Source organism: Syngnathus floridae, chromosome 5, assembly GCF_059516105.1.
Source record: "Syngnathus floridae isolate MCC-2025c chromosome 5, RoL_Sflo_1.0, whole genome shotgun sequence".
Lineage (NCBI taxonomy): Eukaryota > Metazoa > Chordata > Actinopteri > Syngnathiformes > Syngnathidae > Syngnathus > Syngnathus floridae.
In genome coordinates this window covers 8,944,504-8,961,155 of record NC_142417.1, presented here as the reverse complement: position 1 = coordinate 8,961,155, position 16,652 = coordinate 8,944,504, and the positions used below count along the sequence as shown (strand labels likewise).

At 41.5% G+C, this 16,652-nt stretch overlaps 1 protein-coding gene across 3 annotated transcripts in view; it reads right to left on the bottom strand.

Annotated features, from left to right (window-relative positions):
• Positions 1–16,652, bottom strand: part of sgsm1a (small G protein signaling modulator 1a) — a 32,617-nt gene that overhangs the window by 11,608 nt on the left and 4,357 nt on the right. For all 3 annotated transcript variants that reach the window (XM_088376699.1, XM_088376701.1, XM_088376700.1), the window contains exons 3-6: positions 13,338–13,413; positions 8,913–9,075; positions 8,666–8,818; positions 8,498–8,565 (exon numbers count right to left, since the gene is read on the bottom strand). In XM_088376699.1, the coding sequence (XP_088232825.1) occupies positions 8,498–8,565; positions 8,666–8,818; positions 8,913–9,075; positions 13,338–13,413 (460 nt within the window). The remainder of the gene's footprint in view (positions 1–8,497; positions 8,566–8,665; positions 8,819–8,912; positions 9,076–13,337; positions 13,414–16,652) is intronic.

Sequence of the window (16,652 nt, the reverse complement as noted above, 5' to 3'; positions counted from 1 at the left end):
GATCAAAATCCAAAAGCTAGGGTTAGGGTTAGAGCTAGGGTTTCCAAGGAGTCTTGCTATCGCTAATTCAGGTTTCAAACTAGGGTCAGGGTTTCCGACTAGGCTTTTAAACCAAGGTCAGGGTTCTGAACTAGGTTTTAAAGCTAGGGTTAGGGTTTCCAACGAGAGTTTCCAACTACTTTTAGGGTTTCTTAGATTAGGCTTTGTAACTAGGCTTTCAAAGCTAGAGTTAGGGTTAGGGTTAGGGTTAGAGCTAGAGTTAGGGTTAGAGCTAGAGCTAGGGTTAGGGTTAGTCTAGAGCTAGGGTTAGGGTTAGGGCTAGGGTTTCCAAGGAGTCTTGCTATCGCTAATTAAGGTTTCAAACTAGGGTCAGGGTTTCCGACTAGGCTTTTAAACCAAGGTCAGGGTTCTGAACTAGGTTTTAAAGCTAGGGTTAGGGTTTGCAACGAGAGTTTACAACTACTTTTAGGGTTTCTTAGATTAGGCTTTGTAACTAGGCTTTCAAAGCTAGAGTTAGGGTTAGGGTTAGGGTTAGGGTTAGAGCTAGAGTTAGGGTTAGAGCTAGAGCTAGGGTTAGTCTGGAGCTAGGGTTAGGGTTAGGGCTAGGGTTTCCAAGGAGTCTTGCTATCGCTAATTAAGGTTTCAAACTAGGGTCAGGGTTTCCGACTAGGCTTTTAAACCAAGGTCAGGGTTCTGAACTAGGTTTTAAAGCTAGGGTTAGGGTTTCCAACGAGAGTTTCCAACTACTTTTAGGGTTTCTTAGATTAGGCTTTGTAACTAGGCTTTCAAAGCTAGAGTTAGGGTTAGGGTTAGGGTTAGAGCTAGAGTTAGGGTTAGAGCTAGAGCTAGGGTTAGGGTTAGATCTAGAGCTAGGGTTAGGGTTAGAGCTAGGGTTTCCAAGGAGTCTTGCTATCGCTAATTAAGGTTTCAAACTAGGGTCAGGGTTTCCGACTAGGCTTTTAAACCAAGGTCAGGGTTCTGAACTAGGTTTTAAAGCTAGGGTTAGGGTTTCCCACGAGAGTTTCCAACTACTTTTAGGGTTTCTTAGATTAGGCTTTGTAACTAGGCTTTCAAAGCTAGAGTTAGGGTAGGGTTAAAGCTAGAGTTAGGGTTAGAGCTAGAGCTGGGGTTACGGTTAGATCTAGTGCTAGGGTTAGGGTTACAGCTAGGGTTTCCAAGGAGTCTTGCTATCGCTAATTAAGGTTTCAAACTAGGGTCAGGGTTTCCGACTAGGCTTTTAAACCAAGGTCAGGGTTCTGAACTAGGTTTTAAAGCTAGGGTTAGGGTTTCCAACGAGAGTTTCTAACTACTTTTAGGGTTTCTTAGATTAGGGTTTGTAACTAGGCTTTCAAAGCTAGAGTTAGGGTTAGGGTTAGAGCTAGAATTAGGGTTAGAGCTAGAGCTAGGGTTAGGGTTAGTCTAGAGCTAGGGTTAGGGTTAGAGCTAGGGTTTCCAAGGAGTCTTGCTATCGCTAATTAAGGTTTCAAACTAGGGTCAGGGTTTCCGACTAGGCTTTTAAACCAAGGTCAGGGTTCTGAACTAGGTTTTAAAGCTAGGGTTAGGGTTTCCAACGAGAGTTTCCAACTACTTTTAGGGTTTCTTAAGTTAGGCTTTGTAACTAGGCTTTCAAAGCTAGAGTTAGGGTTAGGTTTAGGGTTAGAGCTAGAGTTAGGGTTAGAGCTAGAGCTAGGGTTAGTCTGGAGCTAGGGTTAGGGTTAGGGCTAGGGTTTCCAAGGAGTCTTGCTATCGCTAATTAAGGTTTCAAACTAGGGTCAGGGTTTCCGACTAGGCTTTTAAACCAAGGTCAGGGTTCTGAACTAGGTTTTAAAGCTAGGGTTAGGGTTTCCAACGAGAGTTTCCAACTACTTTTAGGGTTTCTTAGATTAGGCTTTGTAACTAGGTTTTCAAAGCTAGAGTTAGGGTTAGGGTTAGAGCTAGAGCTAGGGTTAGGGTTAGTCTAGAGCTAGGGTTAGGGTTAGAGCTAGAGTTTCCAAGGAGTCTTGCTATCGCTAATTAAGGTTTCAAACTAGGGTCAGGGTTTCCGACTAGGCTTTTAAACCAAGGTCAGGGTTCTGAACTAGGTTTTAAAGCTAGGGTTAGGGTTTCCAACGAGAGTTTCCAACTACTTTTAGGGTTTCTTAGATTAGGCTTTGTAACTAGGCTTTCAAAGCTAGAGTTAGGGTTAGTGTTAGGGTTAGAGCTAGAGTTAGGGTTAGAGCTAGAGCTAGGGTTAGGGTTAGTCTAGAGCTAGGGTTAGGGTTAGGGTTTCCAAGGAGTCTTGCTATCGCTAATTAAGGTTTCAAACTAGGGTCAGGGTTTCCGACTAGGCTTTTAAACCAAGGTCAGGGTTCTGAACTAGGTTTTAAAGCTAGGGTTAGGGTTTCCAACGAGAGTTTCCAACTACTTTTAGGGTTTCTTAGATTAGGCTTTGTAACTAGGCTTTCAAAGCTAGAGTTAGGGTTAGGGTTAGGGTTAGAGCTAGAGTTAGGGTTAGAGCTAGAGGTAGGGTTAGGGTTAGATCTAGAGCTAGGGTTAGGGTTAGAGCTAGGGTTTCCAAGGAGTCTTGCTATCGCTAATTAAGGTTTCAAACTAGGGTCAGGGTTTCCGACTAGGCTTTTAAACCAAGGTCAGGGTTCTGAACTAGGTTTTAAAGCTAGGGTTAGGGTTTCCAACGAGAGTTTCCAACTACTTTTAGGGTTTCTTAGATTAGGCTTTGTAACTAGGCTTTCAAAGCTAGAGCTAGGGTTAGGGTTAGAGCTAGAGTTAGGGTTAGAGCTAGAGCTAGGGTTAGGGTTAGTCTAGAGCTAGGGTTAGGGTTAGAGCTAGGGTTTCCAAGGAGTCTTGCTATCGCTAATTAAGGTTTCATACTAGGGTCAGGGTTTCCGACTAGGCTTTTAAACCAAGGTCAGGGTTCTGAACTAGGTTTTAAAGCTAGGGTTAGGGGTTCCAACGAGAGTTTCCAACTACTTTTAGGGTTTCTTAGATTAGGCTTTGTAACTAGGCTTTCAAAGCTAGAGTTAGGGTTAGGGTTAGGGTTAGAGCTAGAGTTAGGGTTAGAGCTAGAGCTAGGGTTAGTCTGGAGCTAGGGTTAGGGTTAGGGCTAGGGTTTCCAAGGAGTCTTGCTATCGCTAATTAAGGTTTCAAACTAGGGTCAGGGTTTCCGACTAGGCTTTTAAACCAAGGTCAGGGTTCTGAACTAGGTTTTAAAGCTAGGGTTAGGGTTTCCAACGAGAGTTTCCAACTACTTTTAGGGTTTCTTAGATTAGGCTTTGTAACTAGGCTTTCAAAGCTAGAGTTAGGGTTAGGGTTAGGGTTAGAGCTAGAGTTAGGGTTAGAGCTAGAGCTAGTGCTAGGGTTAGGGTTAGATCTAGAGCTAGGGTTAGGGTTAGAGCTAGGGTTTCCAAGGAGTCTTGCTATCGCTAATTAAGGTTTCAAACTAGGGTCAGGGTTTCCGACTAGGCTTTTAAACCAAGGTCAGGGTTCTGAACTAGGTTTTAAAGCTAGGGTTAGGGTTTCCAACGAGAGTTTCCAACTACTTTTAGGGTTTCTTAGATTAGGCTTTGTAACTAGGCTTTCAAAGCTAGAGTTAGGGTTAGGGTTAGAGCTAGAGTTAGGGTCAGAGCTAGCGGTAGGGTTAGGGTTAGATCTAGAGCTAGGGTTAGGGTTAGAGCTAGGGTTTCCAAGGAGTCTTGCTATCGCTAATTAAGGTTTCAAACTAGGGTCAGGGTTTCCGACTAGGCTTTTAAACCAAGGTCAGGGTTCTGAACTAGGTTTTAAAGCTAGGGTTAGGGTTCCCAACGAGAGTTTCCAACTACTTTTAGGGTTTCTTAGATTAGGCTTTGTAACTAGGCTTTCAAAGCTAGAGTTAGGGTTAGGGTTAGAGCTAGGGTTAGGGTTAGAGCTAGAGCTAGGGTTAGGGTTAGATCTAGAGCTAGGGTTAGGATTAGAGCTAGGGTTTCCAAGGAGTCTTGCTATCGCTAATTAAGGTTTCAAACTAGGGTCAGGGTTTCCGACTAGGCTTTTAAACCAAGGTCAGGGTTCTGAACTAGGTTTTAAAGCTAGGGTTAGGGTTTCCAACGAGAGTTTCCAACTACTTTTAGGGTTTCTTAGATTAGGCTTTGTAACTAGGCTTTCAAAGCTAGAGCTAGGGTTAGGGTTAGAGCTAGAGTTAGGGTTAGAGCTAGAGCTAGGGTTAGGGTTAGTCTAGAGCTAGGGTTAGGGTTAGAGCTAGGGTTTCCAAGGAGTCTTGCTATCGCTAATTAAGGTTTCAAACTAGGGTCAGGGTTTCCGACTAGGCTTTTAAACCAAGGTCAGGGTTCTGAACTAGGTTTTAAAGCTAGGGTTAGGGTTTCCAACGAGAGTTTCCAACTACTTTTAGGGTTTCTTAGATTAGGCTTTGTAACTGGGCTTTCAAAGCTAGAGTTAGGGTTAGGGTTAGGGCTAGAGTTAGGGTTAGAGCTAGAGCTAGGGTTAGTCTGGAGCTAGGGTTAGGGTTAGGGCTAGGGTTTCCAAGGAGTCTTGCTATCGCTAATTAAGGTTTCAAACTAGGGTCAGGGTTTCCGACTAGGCTTTTAAACCAAGGTCAGGGTTCTGAACTAGGTTTTAAAGCTAGGGTTAGGGTTTCCAACGAGAGTTTCCAACTACTTTTAGGGTTTCTTAGATTAGGCTTTGTAACTAGGCTTTCAAAGCTAGAGTTAGGGTTAGGGTTAGAGCTAGAGTTAGGGTTAGAGCTAGAGGTAGGGTTAGGGTTAGATCTAGAGCTAGGGTTAGGGTTAGAGCTAGGGTTTCCAAGGAGTCTTGCTATCGCTAATTAAGGTTTCAAACTAGGGTCAGGGTTTCCGACTAGGCTTTTAAACCAAGGTCAGGGTTCTGAACTAGGTTTTAAAGCTAGGGTTAGGGTTTCCAACGAGAGTTTCCAACTACTTTTAGGGTTTCTTAGATTAGGCTTTGTAATTAGGCTTTCAAAGCTAGAGTTAGGGTTAGGGTTAGGGTTAGAGCTAGAGTTAGGGTTAGAGCTAGAGCTAGGGTTAGGGTTAGATCTAGAGCTAGGGTTAGGATTAGAGCAAGGGTTTCCAAGGAGTCTTGCTATCGCTAATTAAGGTTTCAAACTAGGGTCAGGGTTTCCGACTAGGCTTTTAAACCAAGGTCAGGGTTCTGAACTAGGTTTTAAAGCTAGGGTTAGGGTTTCCAACGAGAGTTTCCAACTACTTTTAGGGTTTCTTAGATTAGGCTTTGTAACTAGGCTTTCAAAGCTAGAGTTAGGGTTAGGGTTAGGGTTAGAGCTAGGGTTAGGGTTAGAGCTAGAGCTAGGGTTAGGGTTAGGGTTAGATCTAGAGCTAGGGTTAGGGTTAGAGCTAGGGTTTCCAAGGAGTCTTGCTATCGCTAATTAAGGTTTCAAACTAGGGTCAGGGTTTCCGACTAGGCTTTTAAACCAAGGTCAGGGTTCTGAACTAGGTTTTAAAGCTAGGGTTCGGGTTTCCAACGAGAGTTTCTAACTACTTTTAGGGTTCTTAGATTAGGGTTTGTAACTAGGCTTTCAAAGCTAGAGTTAGGGTTAGGTTTAGGGTTAGAGCTAGAGTTAGGGTTAGAGCTAGGGTTAAGGTTAGGCTGAGGCTTAGAGTTAGAGCTTGGGTCCATAAAACCATATATATTCCATAGAATGTGAGGAAGGGTTCCATAGTGTATTGGTTAGTGCTCTGGACTCTCACCCCAGTGACGCGGGTTCAAATCCCAGTGAGACCTAAATTATTTTATCATAGATAAATTTCCAACACAGTTGCTTGTGTGATGCACCATGTATATATTTGTTTGTGGGCTGCCCCATAAATCCATATATATTCCATGCAATGTGAGTGAGGGTTCCGTAGTGTAGTGGTTAGTGCTCTGGACTGTAATCCCATCTATTTTATCATAGAAAAATTGCAACACAGTTGCTCGTGTGCTGCCCCATATAACCGTTGTAAATATTTGCTTGTGAGCTGCTCCATAAAACCATATATATTCCACGCACTGCAAGCGAGGGTTCCATAGTGTACTGGTTAGTGCTCTGGACGCTCACTCCAGCGACCTGGGTTCAAATCCCATTGGGACCTAAAACATTTTATCATAGGGAAAAAGCTAAGTGAAAGTGAAAAGTGCCTCACCCCCACCTCCTAATTCACTGTTTGATCTGTGACGTCACTTGGACACTCCATTAGGTACACCGCCATTTTCAAGTGTACCAATAACAGGCCACTTTATTAGGGAAATATCATGGTCAAAGGTCACAGGTGTCAAGCTCTAGTCCTTGGGTCCGCATTAACGAAGGAATCTTGGAAAACATGTTGGAATGCGGCCCTGAGGACTAGAGCTTGACACCTGTGACCTTTGACCATGATATTTCCCTAATAAAGTGTGTACCTAATGGAGAGTCCATGTGATTCCCTCGTTAAGTGCACCTGCGTGAAAAGTTTTAGCTCCTGCAGAACGTGAAAATGACCAAAAACTTTTCACGCAGGTGCACTTAACGAGGGACTCTTGGAAAACATGTTGGAACGCGGCCCCGAGGACTAAAGCTTGACACCTGTGACCTTTGACCATGATATTTCCCTAGTAAAGTATCCTGTTATTAGGTACACTTGAAAATGGCGGTGTACCTAATGGAGTGTCCGTGTGATTCCCTCGTTAAGTGCACCTGCGTGAAAAGTTTTAGCTCCTGCAGAACGTGAAAGGAGCTAAAACTTTTCACGCAGGTGCACTTAACGAGGGAATCTTGGAAAACATGTTGGAATGCGGCCCTGAGGACTAGAGCTTGACGCCTGTGACCTTGGACCATGGTATTTCCCAAATAAAGTGGCCTTTTATTAGGTACACTTGAAAATAGCAGTGTACCTAATGGAGTGTCCAAGTGACATCACAGATAAAAGAGCCAATCAGGAGGTGGGGGTGAGGGCGGGTGTGGCACTTTTCACTTTCACCCTACGATAAAATATTTGAGGTCTCAATGGGATTTGAACCCCAGTCACTGGGGTGAGAGTCCAGAATACTAACCACTACACTATGGAACCCTCGCTAAAGTTACATGGAATATATATATGCTTTTATGGAGCAGCTCACCAGCAAGTAGTTATAGCACACAAGCAACTGTTTTGCTAATTTTTCTATGATAAAATAACTTTGAGCTCACTGGAATTTGAACACAGGTTGCCAGGGTGAGAGTACAGAGGACTAAGCACTACACTATGGAAACCTTGCTTACGTTGTGCGGAATATATATGGTTATATGGGACAGCACACGAGCAACTGTGCTGCAATTTATTCTATGATAAAATAATTAGGGTCTCACTGGGATTTGAATCCAGGTCACTGGGGTGAGAGTCCAGAGCTCAAACCATTACACTATGGAAGCCTCGCTTACACTGAATGGAATATATATGGTTTTATAGAGCAGCTCACAAGCAAATAGTTATAATGGTTATATGGGGCACCACACGAGCAACTGTGTTGCAAATGTTTCAATGATAAAATATTTTAAGTCTCGCTGGGATTTGAACCCAGGTCGCTGTAGTGAGAATCCAGAGCACTAACCACTACACTATGGAAACCTCGCTCACATTGCATGGAATATATATGGTTTTATGGACCCTAGTGGCTGACCAGGCCTTGCACTGACCGACCTGTGGTTTGGCGATCCTGTTTACAATGCGCTCAGTATTTAATGTTGGACAATTTCCCACGGCACAGCTGAACATGTCTCACGGCACACCAGTGTGACGCGGCACACTGGTTGGGAAACACTGCTCTACATGATTGGCTTCAACCATTTGCATCGACTATTTAGGAAAACAAGAGACAACCAACTTTTTCATCATAATTTGTAACCTAGTGTAAATAGTCAGTTAGATATAGTCAGAAATGCTTTCATTTAAAAATATGGTTTTTATGCAGCTGTAAATAACAGTGGAGTAAAAACATCATAGTATAAAAGAAGTAGAAGTGCTTGAAGCTTTAGAAGAGTAGTCTGGGAAAGCAAGTTTGACTCTGGGGAGAAAACTTGGAGATCCTTTGAAATAAATCTTTTGTAGAATCAGTCCTGGAACTTTTGTGACGTACCTTGTTCGCAGCTGTGTGATGCCGTACAGCACATCATAATAATAAGCCTACTGCAGTATTAAACGAAAACCTCTTTGACAGTCCCAATCAAAACAGATCATTATTACCATAATTATGATGAAAGTCATTTTTTTTTCATACAGCTCTTGTATTAGATTTCATCACATTATATATCAAGATCCCTGAGTACTACACATAAATCTGATTAAATCTGAAATTAAGGTCCTTGCCACAATTCACACTAACGCTTTTAGGCATCAGTAGAGGTACAATTAACGCCACAAGAAAGGGTACGGAAGAAAAGCTTTTAGTCTGAATTTAGCAGCTATGATACGTGTATGAATGAGACAAAAAACATGTTTGTTAGAAACTCCAGTAAAAGCTTGCTAATAAAGTCACAAATTACCCAGCAAAGAAGCAAGGATAGGTCCATCTACAGGGTCCATTAGAACAGCCTCTTTCTCATAATATTTACTGGAAGACAGATAAATAGGAATAGAATCAGGTAGGTGGGGAGGACAGAATGTTCCAGTAACTTGCACGTACACACGATATTTTACACTTAGTAATGCACCTGCTGTTTTCCACCAAGAAGAGGACAATCTTGTCTAGGACCTTCTCGAAAAGAGCCGTCCGAATCCATAGGTTCTTAATGGCCTTTGGAGTGAGGCTGGGAAGCCGAGGCATTCTGCGCAGGCTGTCCTGGCTTTGCAAACTTTGGCTTCGTCTGCAAGTAGACATGATAAATTGGAGAGAAATAATGATGTGACAGAAGCGACACGGAATCCTTGTCTGCAGTGTGCTCTGCGTTGCTCGCTCACTTAGTCCCGATAATCTGCTCCAGCTCTTGGGCCTTCTTGCACAGTTCCTCAGCGGGGGGAAAGCTCTTGCCCACCTTCATGAACAGGGCGGCGATTTTGTTGCTTCGGAGAAAGCCTGCCGCTCGACGTTTCAGCCCGTGCAAAACACATGCCTCCACCGCAGCTGTTTCAGCACACGAGGTTGGAAAAAAAAAAATATTATGATGGAGTAAATAACAACGTGCATTTTGCCAGTAGATTTTATGCCACAGGCCTTCCATTGATGGTCTTTTCTTCAGAATATGGATAGATGAGATTTTTATTAACTTAATTGATGAATTACCATATTCAGTGCCATAAATGCATGTGCATGAAATTTGCAGATTAATGCAAATGTATTGATTTGTGAAAAATATGATGACTACAGTGCAAATGTTTTGTTTACTGCGATAAATTAAACCTAAATGTAGCTAAAATGTGTTTCTTAGATTACAATGAGTGAGTGGTATAATGCGATGAGCAAAATGATGTATAATAATGTTAAAGTAAAAAGAACAACTTTATTTATGCAAATTTATAATGTAGTATAATAATTTGTGTAAATGTAAAAAAAAATAGCTCTTATTATCGGAATATATTATGTATTCTATAATTAGAGAATTAGAGATGGATAGAGCAAGTGTGTGTGCTAGTACATTAGAATAATATGTAAATTTAAAAAGTAGCCCTCCACATAATTATTTGAGTGTAGTAAAAAGTACCCAGTGAAAAAACTACAAGTACTAATTGGTGACTTAACTTCTTTTTTTTTCAATCACCGCATGAACATAAAAAAGAAAAATAACTAAAACATGAATCTGCAAATTTAAATGCCCAAAAAAATCACTTTATACTGAAAAATAATAAATATAATCTCACATTACAAATCATTATGAAATAAAATGAATTTGAGGTTAATTCAGCCCCAAGTAGAATGGTGCCAAAAAAATGTTACACCATTAATGTGACTTGTAAATACTCAAGTAAAAAAAATATAATGTTGCCTCTTAACCAAGAACAGTAGCCTGAAAACTGCTGTTAACTGCATCCACATAAGCATCTTTGCAGTTTCTTCCCTCTTCCACATGATATGTCCATAACAGGATAGCAAACTTGAAGAATTTAGAACGAGCAAAAACGCCGACTGCCCTCTGCTTGATGGCCTACATGGCAGCACCTGAAGCTGTGTTGACATTTGAGTCCTCTTCAGGGCTAATCCTATGCTTCTGTTCACACGGGGGCACATGGAAGACCACGGTTGCTGTGGCAACCCCTGTTGATACTGAGATAAAGCTTCGGAAGAGCTCGCCGAGGGAGGGGCAGCCGAGACTCATCAGCATCACAATCTGTGTTTTCATCATCCTGACTCCTTCAAACACAGCGTCTCATCTCCTGCATCCTGCCGCTCTGCAAATGCGATCGCTGTCACCGCTGAAACCGCATTCACAATGGCTCCAAGCCAGGTTCAACTTCAGCGTTGCCAATAAAACTGTCACTTTCCAACAAAACTGTACCACAGGAACAAGTCTACATCTTTGTTGGTTATGACATTCTCCCATCTTCCTTGATTTGTTTTACTCAATGTTTCCCTTTTGCTGCTTTTAGCCAGAGCCATTACTGTAGTAATCTCACAAAGTGTAATCTTTTGCAAAAATGTAATTTATCATCAATGATACCGATTGTCCTTGGAGAAACAACAAAAACATAAAAGAATACATTTAGCCAAGTATACAGCGGCTATAAAAGGTGTACACACACCAGATTAAGAATGAGACATAATCATCTCAGGACTATTTCCACAATTAACTCATTCATTGCCATTGACAGCTATAGACGTAGAAGATCCATTTTAAATGGGCAGGCAGTGAATGAGTTAATGTGACCTATACACAATTTGCAAAACAAACTTTCAAGAAAAAGTAACAAAAAATGCTGTGCATGAGTGTGCATATCTGAGATGAGATGAGTCTGTGTTTTACAATTCGCCAAATTCAAATCCATGTTAAATGGGAATCAGCACAGACCTGCCTTCAATTATAGTGCCTATGATTAACACCGCCAAAAAACATTTAAAATGAGCTTTTCTGACATTTTATTGCTTTGCGATTCTAGCAGAAGCATGAATGTTTTGTTCCAACACCGCTTGCTATTTGAAACTGTTCATAATTTCCTTAACCTTGACTAAAACCCCAGCTGAAGAAAAACTGCTCCAAAGTAGGATGCTGCCAATGTGTTGCTTGTATTTTTAAGGGGTGTGTAGACTTTTTGTAATCACCGCATGTCCCGATAGAGGTCGACATCCATCCATAACACAACGTCTCTGCAAAATTTCAACATTTAACACCTGTCATATCATTTATTTTCACGCCACAGTCTTTTTCACTGTGTCTCAAGTGTTCTGAGCTTCTGCGGGCAGCTCATCAAAGTTGCCACTATGTTGAAGGCTAATTGCTCCCTGGAGAGCCGGCTGAGCTCTTCTCCCATCCTCCATTCGCTCAATTCTAGTCTACACGAAGCACAACCCAAAGAGGATGGTAACAAGAGCCACGGTGACATGGCGAGAGGAGGAGGATGAAGAGGAGGAAGATGGCAGACAACAAGACAGAACATGGAGAGGAGATTTGGTGAACTGCTTCGTGCCCATTAAGATAAATCACCATAAAAGAAACGCTCTCCTCCGAGTGACCAGTCGGGCTTTTAAAAGATTCATTGCGTAATGTTTATAGTGACAGCAAAGGAACTTGATGACTCTTCCATGTAGGCACTATTAAACACAAAACCTACCACATTAAATATTAAACACACTAAAGTGTTGTGTAAAAGGAGACGTTCAATCATATTTGAATAAAATGTGTCTAGTACCTAACACCACATTTACATTAGCTTTCACGAGCTGAACTGTAAAATTTACCCAGACTGAAGTTTATTTCCTCGTAGAATGTTAAATGAAAGAATTCTAATTGCACGCACCACAAAAAAAGATTCGAAATGTGAAATCGGGTTTATAACAATTTGTAGTAAAACCTTGTGTCTTTCAAGCAATTCGATTTCATTTCCTCTCGGTCCTCTCGTGCATTCCCCCCAGGCGCTAACATGTTCATCGATGTGGATTAAGGATTAAATTGAATTAAATGTCACGGTGACCGCAGCTTCAAACAGTTCAACTGTTCTGACATCTGTTTGGAAATCAGACAAATTAACTTTTTTCATTATCATGCCATGAGGTAAGGTGTCAGAAATGCTTTTAGTGAACTACAGCTTTGTTTCGATTCCTACTTTTGTGTTGTAAAAATTAGTTTTAATTGATAGCCTTAGTTGTAATAATTTAATATTTTGTAAATACAGATAATGTAGGTTGCTTGTTTTAACTTTTATTTTTTTGCTCGTGTTGAACCATTTCATCGTCATGCAAATATCAGTCTGTACAAAGTGATAAAGTGAGTGCCACAAATAAATCTTGTTTGGTCTGAGCCACGCAGATGACAAGTGTGGCGTGCACGTGGGCAGTGTGTTTTTCACACACTATAATAATATCATACTTCACTGCCAGCATTTGGTGGAAAAAAAAATAACTTTAAATGCCAATGGTAAAACACCAATAAAATTGCTAAAATGTCATGTTGACAGCCGAGGTAATCTAAAGCACAAACAAGTGTTGGTGTCTTCTAAAAACTAAAATTATGTTGCTGTTTCAGCAACATAGATGAGCGCAGTCGATTTGTCGATAGTCACTACTAGCCAAGTACTTTTCATAGGAAGCACTTCAACATAAGTGTGCAGAGTAATCTTAGGAGCGATTAATCATGTTAATCAACGGCCTGTTCCATTTTGGATAGAGAAGGCTTGGCATCATTTATTGTGCCTTGGAAGGATCGAGACGAACATTTCAATGATGATAAATGTTGATCGGTCTACTAATATATGTCCGAGCCATGGCCATCAGATAGAACTAGATAAAAGTACACAAAGAGTACATCATTGCATCTAGTGTACGATACTTGACATTCTTGAAACTTTCCATTAATTAGTTATATTGGGTGCTTTTGGGTAGACTAATTATTTCTATGATCACGATTCCCTTGGAAGAAAAATTGGCACCGACTGGCATACCGGAACAAATTGTGCGTGACTTCCACTAAATTAATAAATGGGCTGCCTTACAGCTCATGATAATTAGGTTAGCACACAATTTACAATAATGGGTTGCCTCTTTCCGTTATCTTTTTACTTGATGTACCTTTAACAAGAAGCAAAGTCTCCGCCTTTCGGGGCGTTATAAACGTAACATAACAATACATTTCAATTAAATGGAATTTTGTGAGCAATAAAGTCAGGAGACAGACGAAATGGCTTTTCTCTTGCAGGCTTGTTCACAGTGTTCCAGCTATAGTATGTTTGCTTACTCACCACAAAGGGAAACAATATGGCTGCTGTCTTCATGAACAAATTTCCTGGTGACTGCTTCCTCCATAATCTGCTTCACCTGTCAATGACACGGGAGATGCAGCATGACTCACTCATTAATATGCCACAGATGCACACACACGGTCTCCGAAGGGATTGTTGAATGAGTGATAAATATATTTCGGAATAATCAGATGGATGCTGTGGAAAAAACAGAATGTAGACAAATGAGGCACTTTAGGGGTATTATCGACAAGTTAAAGAGAATAAAAATGGAGTGGGATGAGTGCTAAGTTCAGTTGATGAATGAGTCACCATCTCTCACCCAGAGGATCTTTCCAAGGAAAAGTGTGACATTTACAAGTAAAAAGGAGATTTCATTTCTACATCAGCCTCCTTTTCCACCTTGGGTGGGAGCAATTGATGATACATATTGTTAGGAGTTCTTTTCATGATAACATGGGGGTTGAGGACGTGCTGGGCAGTAGGCAGGGGACACCCTGAACCGGTTGCCAGCCGATCGGAGGGCACACAGAGACCAACAACCATTCGCACTCGCACTCACGACAATTTGGAGTGCTCAGTTGGCCTATCAAGGATGTTTTTGGGATGTGGGAAGAAACCGGAGTGCCCGGAGAAAATCCATGCAGGCACGGGAGAACACGCAAACTCCACACAGGGAGGGTCGGAGATGAAATCGAACCCGCACCCTCTTAACTGTGAGGCGGACGTGCTAACCAGTGCTCCACAGAGCCGCCCTGGTCTCAAGGTAACACTTGTAATTGGTCGTCATGGGGATCTAGATCGAGTCCTCTCCTGACAACAGCTAAGGAACACTAGTTAAGAAAATTGAATAAATCAATTGCTGTGCGGGTGTGGGTGTGTTTGGCTTTATCTATAAGCCTACATGAGTAACAAAACTACGTCAATCGCCACGGACATTCACGCACACATCACTGCCAATACTCACATCAATCTGAAATTATCAAAACAATCAGCTCAATATTTATGATTTTCAAGTCAAGTCAAGTCAAGTCAAGACTTGATTGACTTGATTTATGATTTTATGGAGCTTAAGCTCTTTCCTTAATGAGACAAAAAAGAGTCATTGAATGTAAATATAATTTCAATTTGATGATTTCATTCCAATATTTTACTCATGTAAATATCTGTTACAAGCTTCAGAAAGTAGCAAAATGCGGCTGGGCTAAGGTCTTCATCCTGGCAGACCTCTGTTTGGCACATTCTCCAGGCAAAAATATTCTGCTCATTCTAGCACTTGGAGATTCTCCAGCCATTTATACACTAATGAAAACTGACGATAGCTATGCGGGCTAGTGTATCTGATCATTATGCATTTTATCAAGGGCAAACATTGTTTGAACTACGGAAAGGAGCTGTGAGTTTGAACCATCCTGACAGCTGTGAAGGCCGGTGGCCGTGCGGGGTTTGAGGCCATCTTCAAATGGATCTACAGCCTTTGCAAAAACAGACCCTTTGAAGCTAACCATTGATAGATTTGCTGTTCTTACCGCTTTTGTGTCAAAGGGGCATACAATGGTTCACAAACATTTCTAGAACTGAGACTTTAGAAGCTCAAAGTTCCATAGTTACCAGCTAGCTGTCAAGAAAGTTCATTTTATTCAGCCAGTATCAACAAAGTCATCAAGTCACCATCAGGCCAAAAACATTTTCTCACAATGGCCAGCACTAAGCGGAATCTGATGACATTATAAAGTATAGCACTGGGGGCATTTTTTCATGGAAACAGTGTCCGCACTCTTCTCCAGGACTAGCATGGACACAAAGTTAGCTACTTGCAATATTTGTTGATCGTATTAGCCCATAATGGATGTGACAGGAACATTTGTCCGAGCAAGTTTCCAGTTTTAAGTGCCTGCTCTTTTCTCGATTGCTTTCATTGGCTTTTTCCCAGATAGAGCGGTGTAATAATGTTTTGTAAAATGAACAGTCTAGTGGGTCTGTTTTACTACCCCTTGAGTTTTGAATAATTTATCTAAAAAAAAATAGAAAACAAAAGGGAACAAAAAACATTTGAAAGCCTTTGTTTCTTAACACATAACAAGTTCATGATTAATTCACCAGCCTGATTAGATTCCTTGACTTTTGGCAGCAGTAATCTTTAGTTCACATCTGTTATTTGGGGGTTACTGATCAGGTCTCAGATGTATTCCTTAGGCAACGGTGTCCAAGCACAGACAGCCTGCAGGTTGCTATGGAAACGACACGTGTTGCACAGTAGAGTTCCGCCAAAGACCATACGTCAATAATATTCATTTATCTCTAGGAGTAACTAAATGAAAGCGGTCCCTCAAATATTAACCTCACAGGAGCTAAGCCTTGTCAAAATTCTGTGCTCATTTGGAATCCCAGGGAATCAATCTAGACGATTTGTCGATGTTATTACTACAACTAAAATGTCACCTTAGTGGATTTGTTTCCCATCAGATTGTGACCGTACTTGCATCTGTGGTAAACCTCCAGAAGCCCAGTCCAACCACTGACCATCACAGATACTGAAACAGTGAGATTTGAATGCAGACAAAACAAAGATGGCCCAAATCCCACGCCCGCACGACTTGGCCGCCGGGAACAGAGTGTAAACGTAGCCGCGGCTGTGACAGTTTGATCAATGTGTGTTTCAGCAGCCTGGTAAAATGAGGCTCCTCGATGCACTGCACCCAGAAGGCGTCATTCAGAGTGATAAAGGATTTACGGACTATTCCAATTCACTTCGGCAATAGCACAGCCAAGAAAGTAGACGATTCATCGACCAATCTTCATTATTAATCGTCTCACTGGCACTGTTGAATAAGAAGGAAGCATACATTCCTATTGTTCATCCATGAAAACTGAAGATGGGCACAATAATTCTCAATGGTTACGAATCGTTTCAATTGTCTGGAATCGAGTGTTGATTTATCTTGTCTTAGAAAAATCGAAGCAAATTGGCATGCATTACTTGGCTGCCACAAGAAGACACGCCGTCGATACACTCTTAACTCATTTGCGGCCTGAAGAACACGATGGCAACGATGGAATGTGCATTATTCTGTACTACACTGCAATAGCATCGGAACATGGGTCCGAACAGTCCAGAAAATTCCCAATTAAAATGAAAAAAATTAAAGAAATTATCGTTCTTTGTTGATCAGTGAATTGTAGTCAGTTTCCCAAATGCAGACACAAATGCTGACGTACACTACAAAGGCCAAATAATATGAAAGTGAGTGAAATGAATTCCACTTTCCACGTTCACGCAACCATATCACAGCCTGAGAGGAGCTGACAATGCAA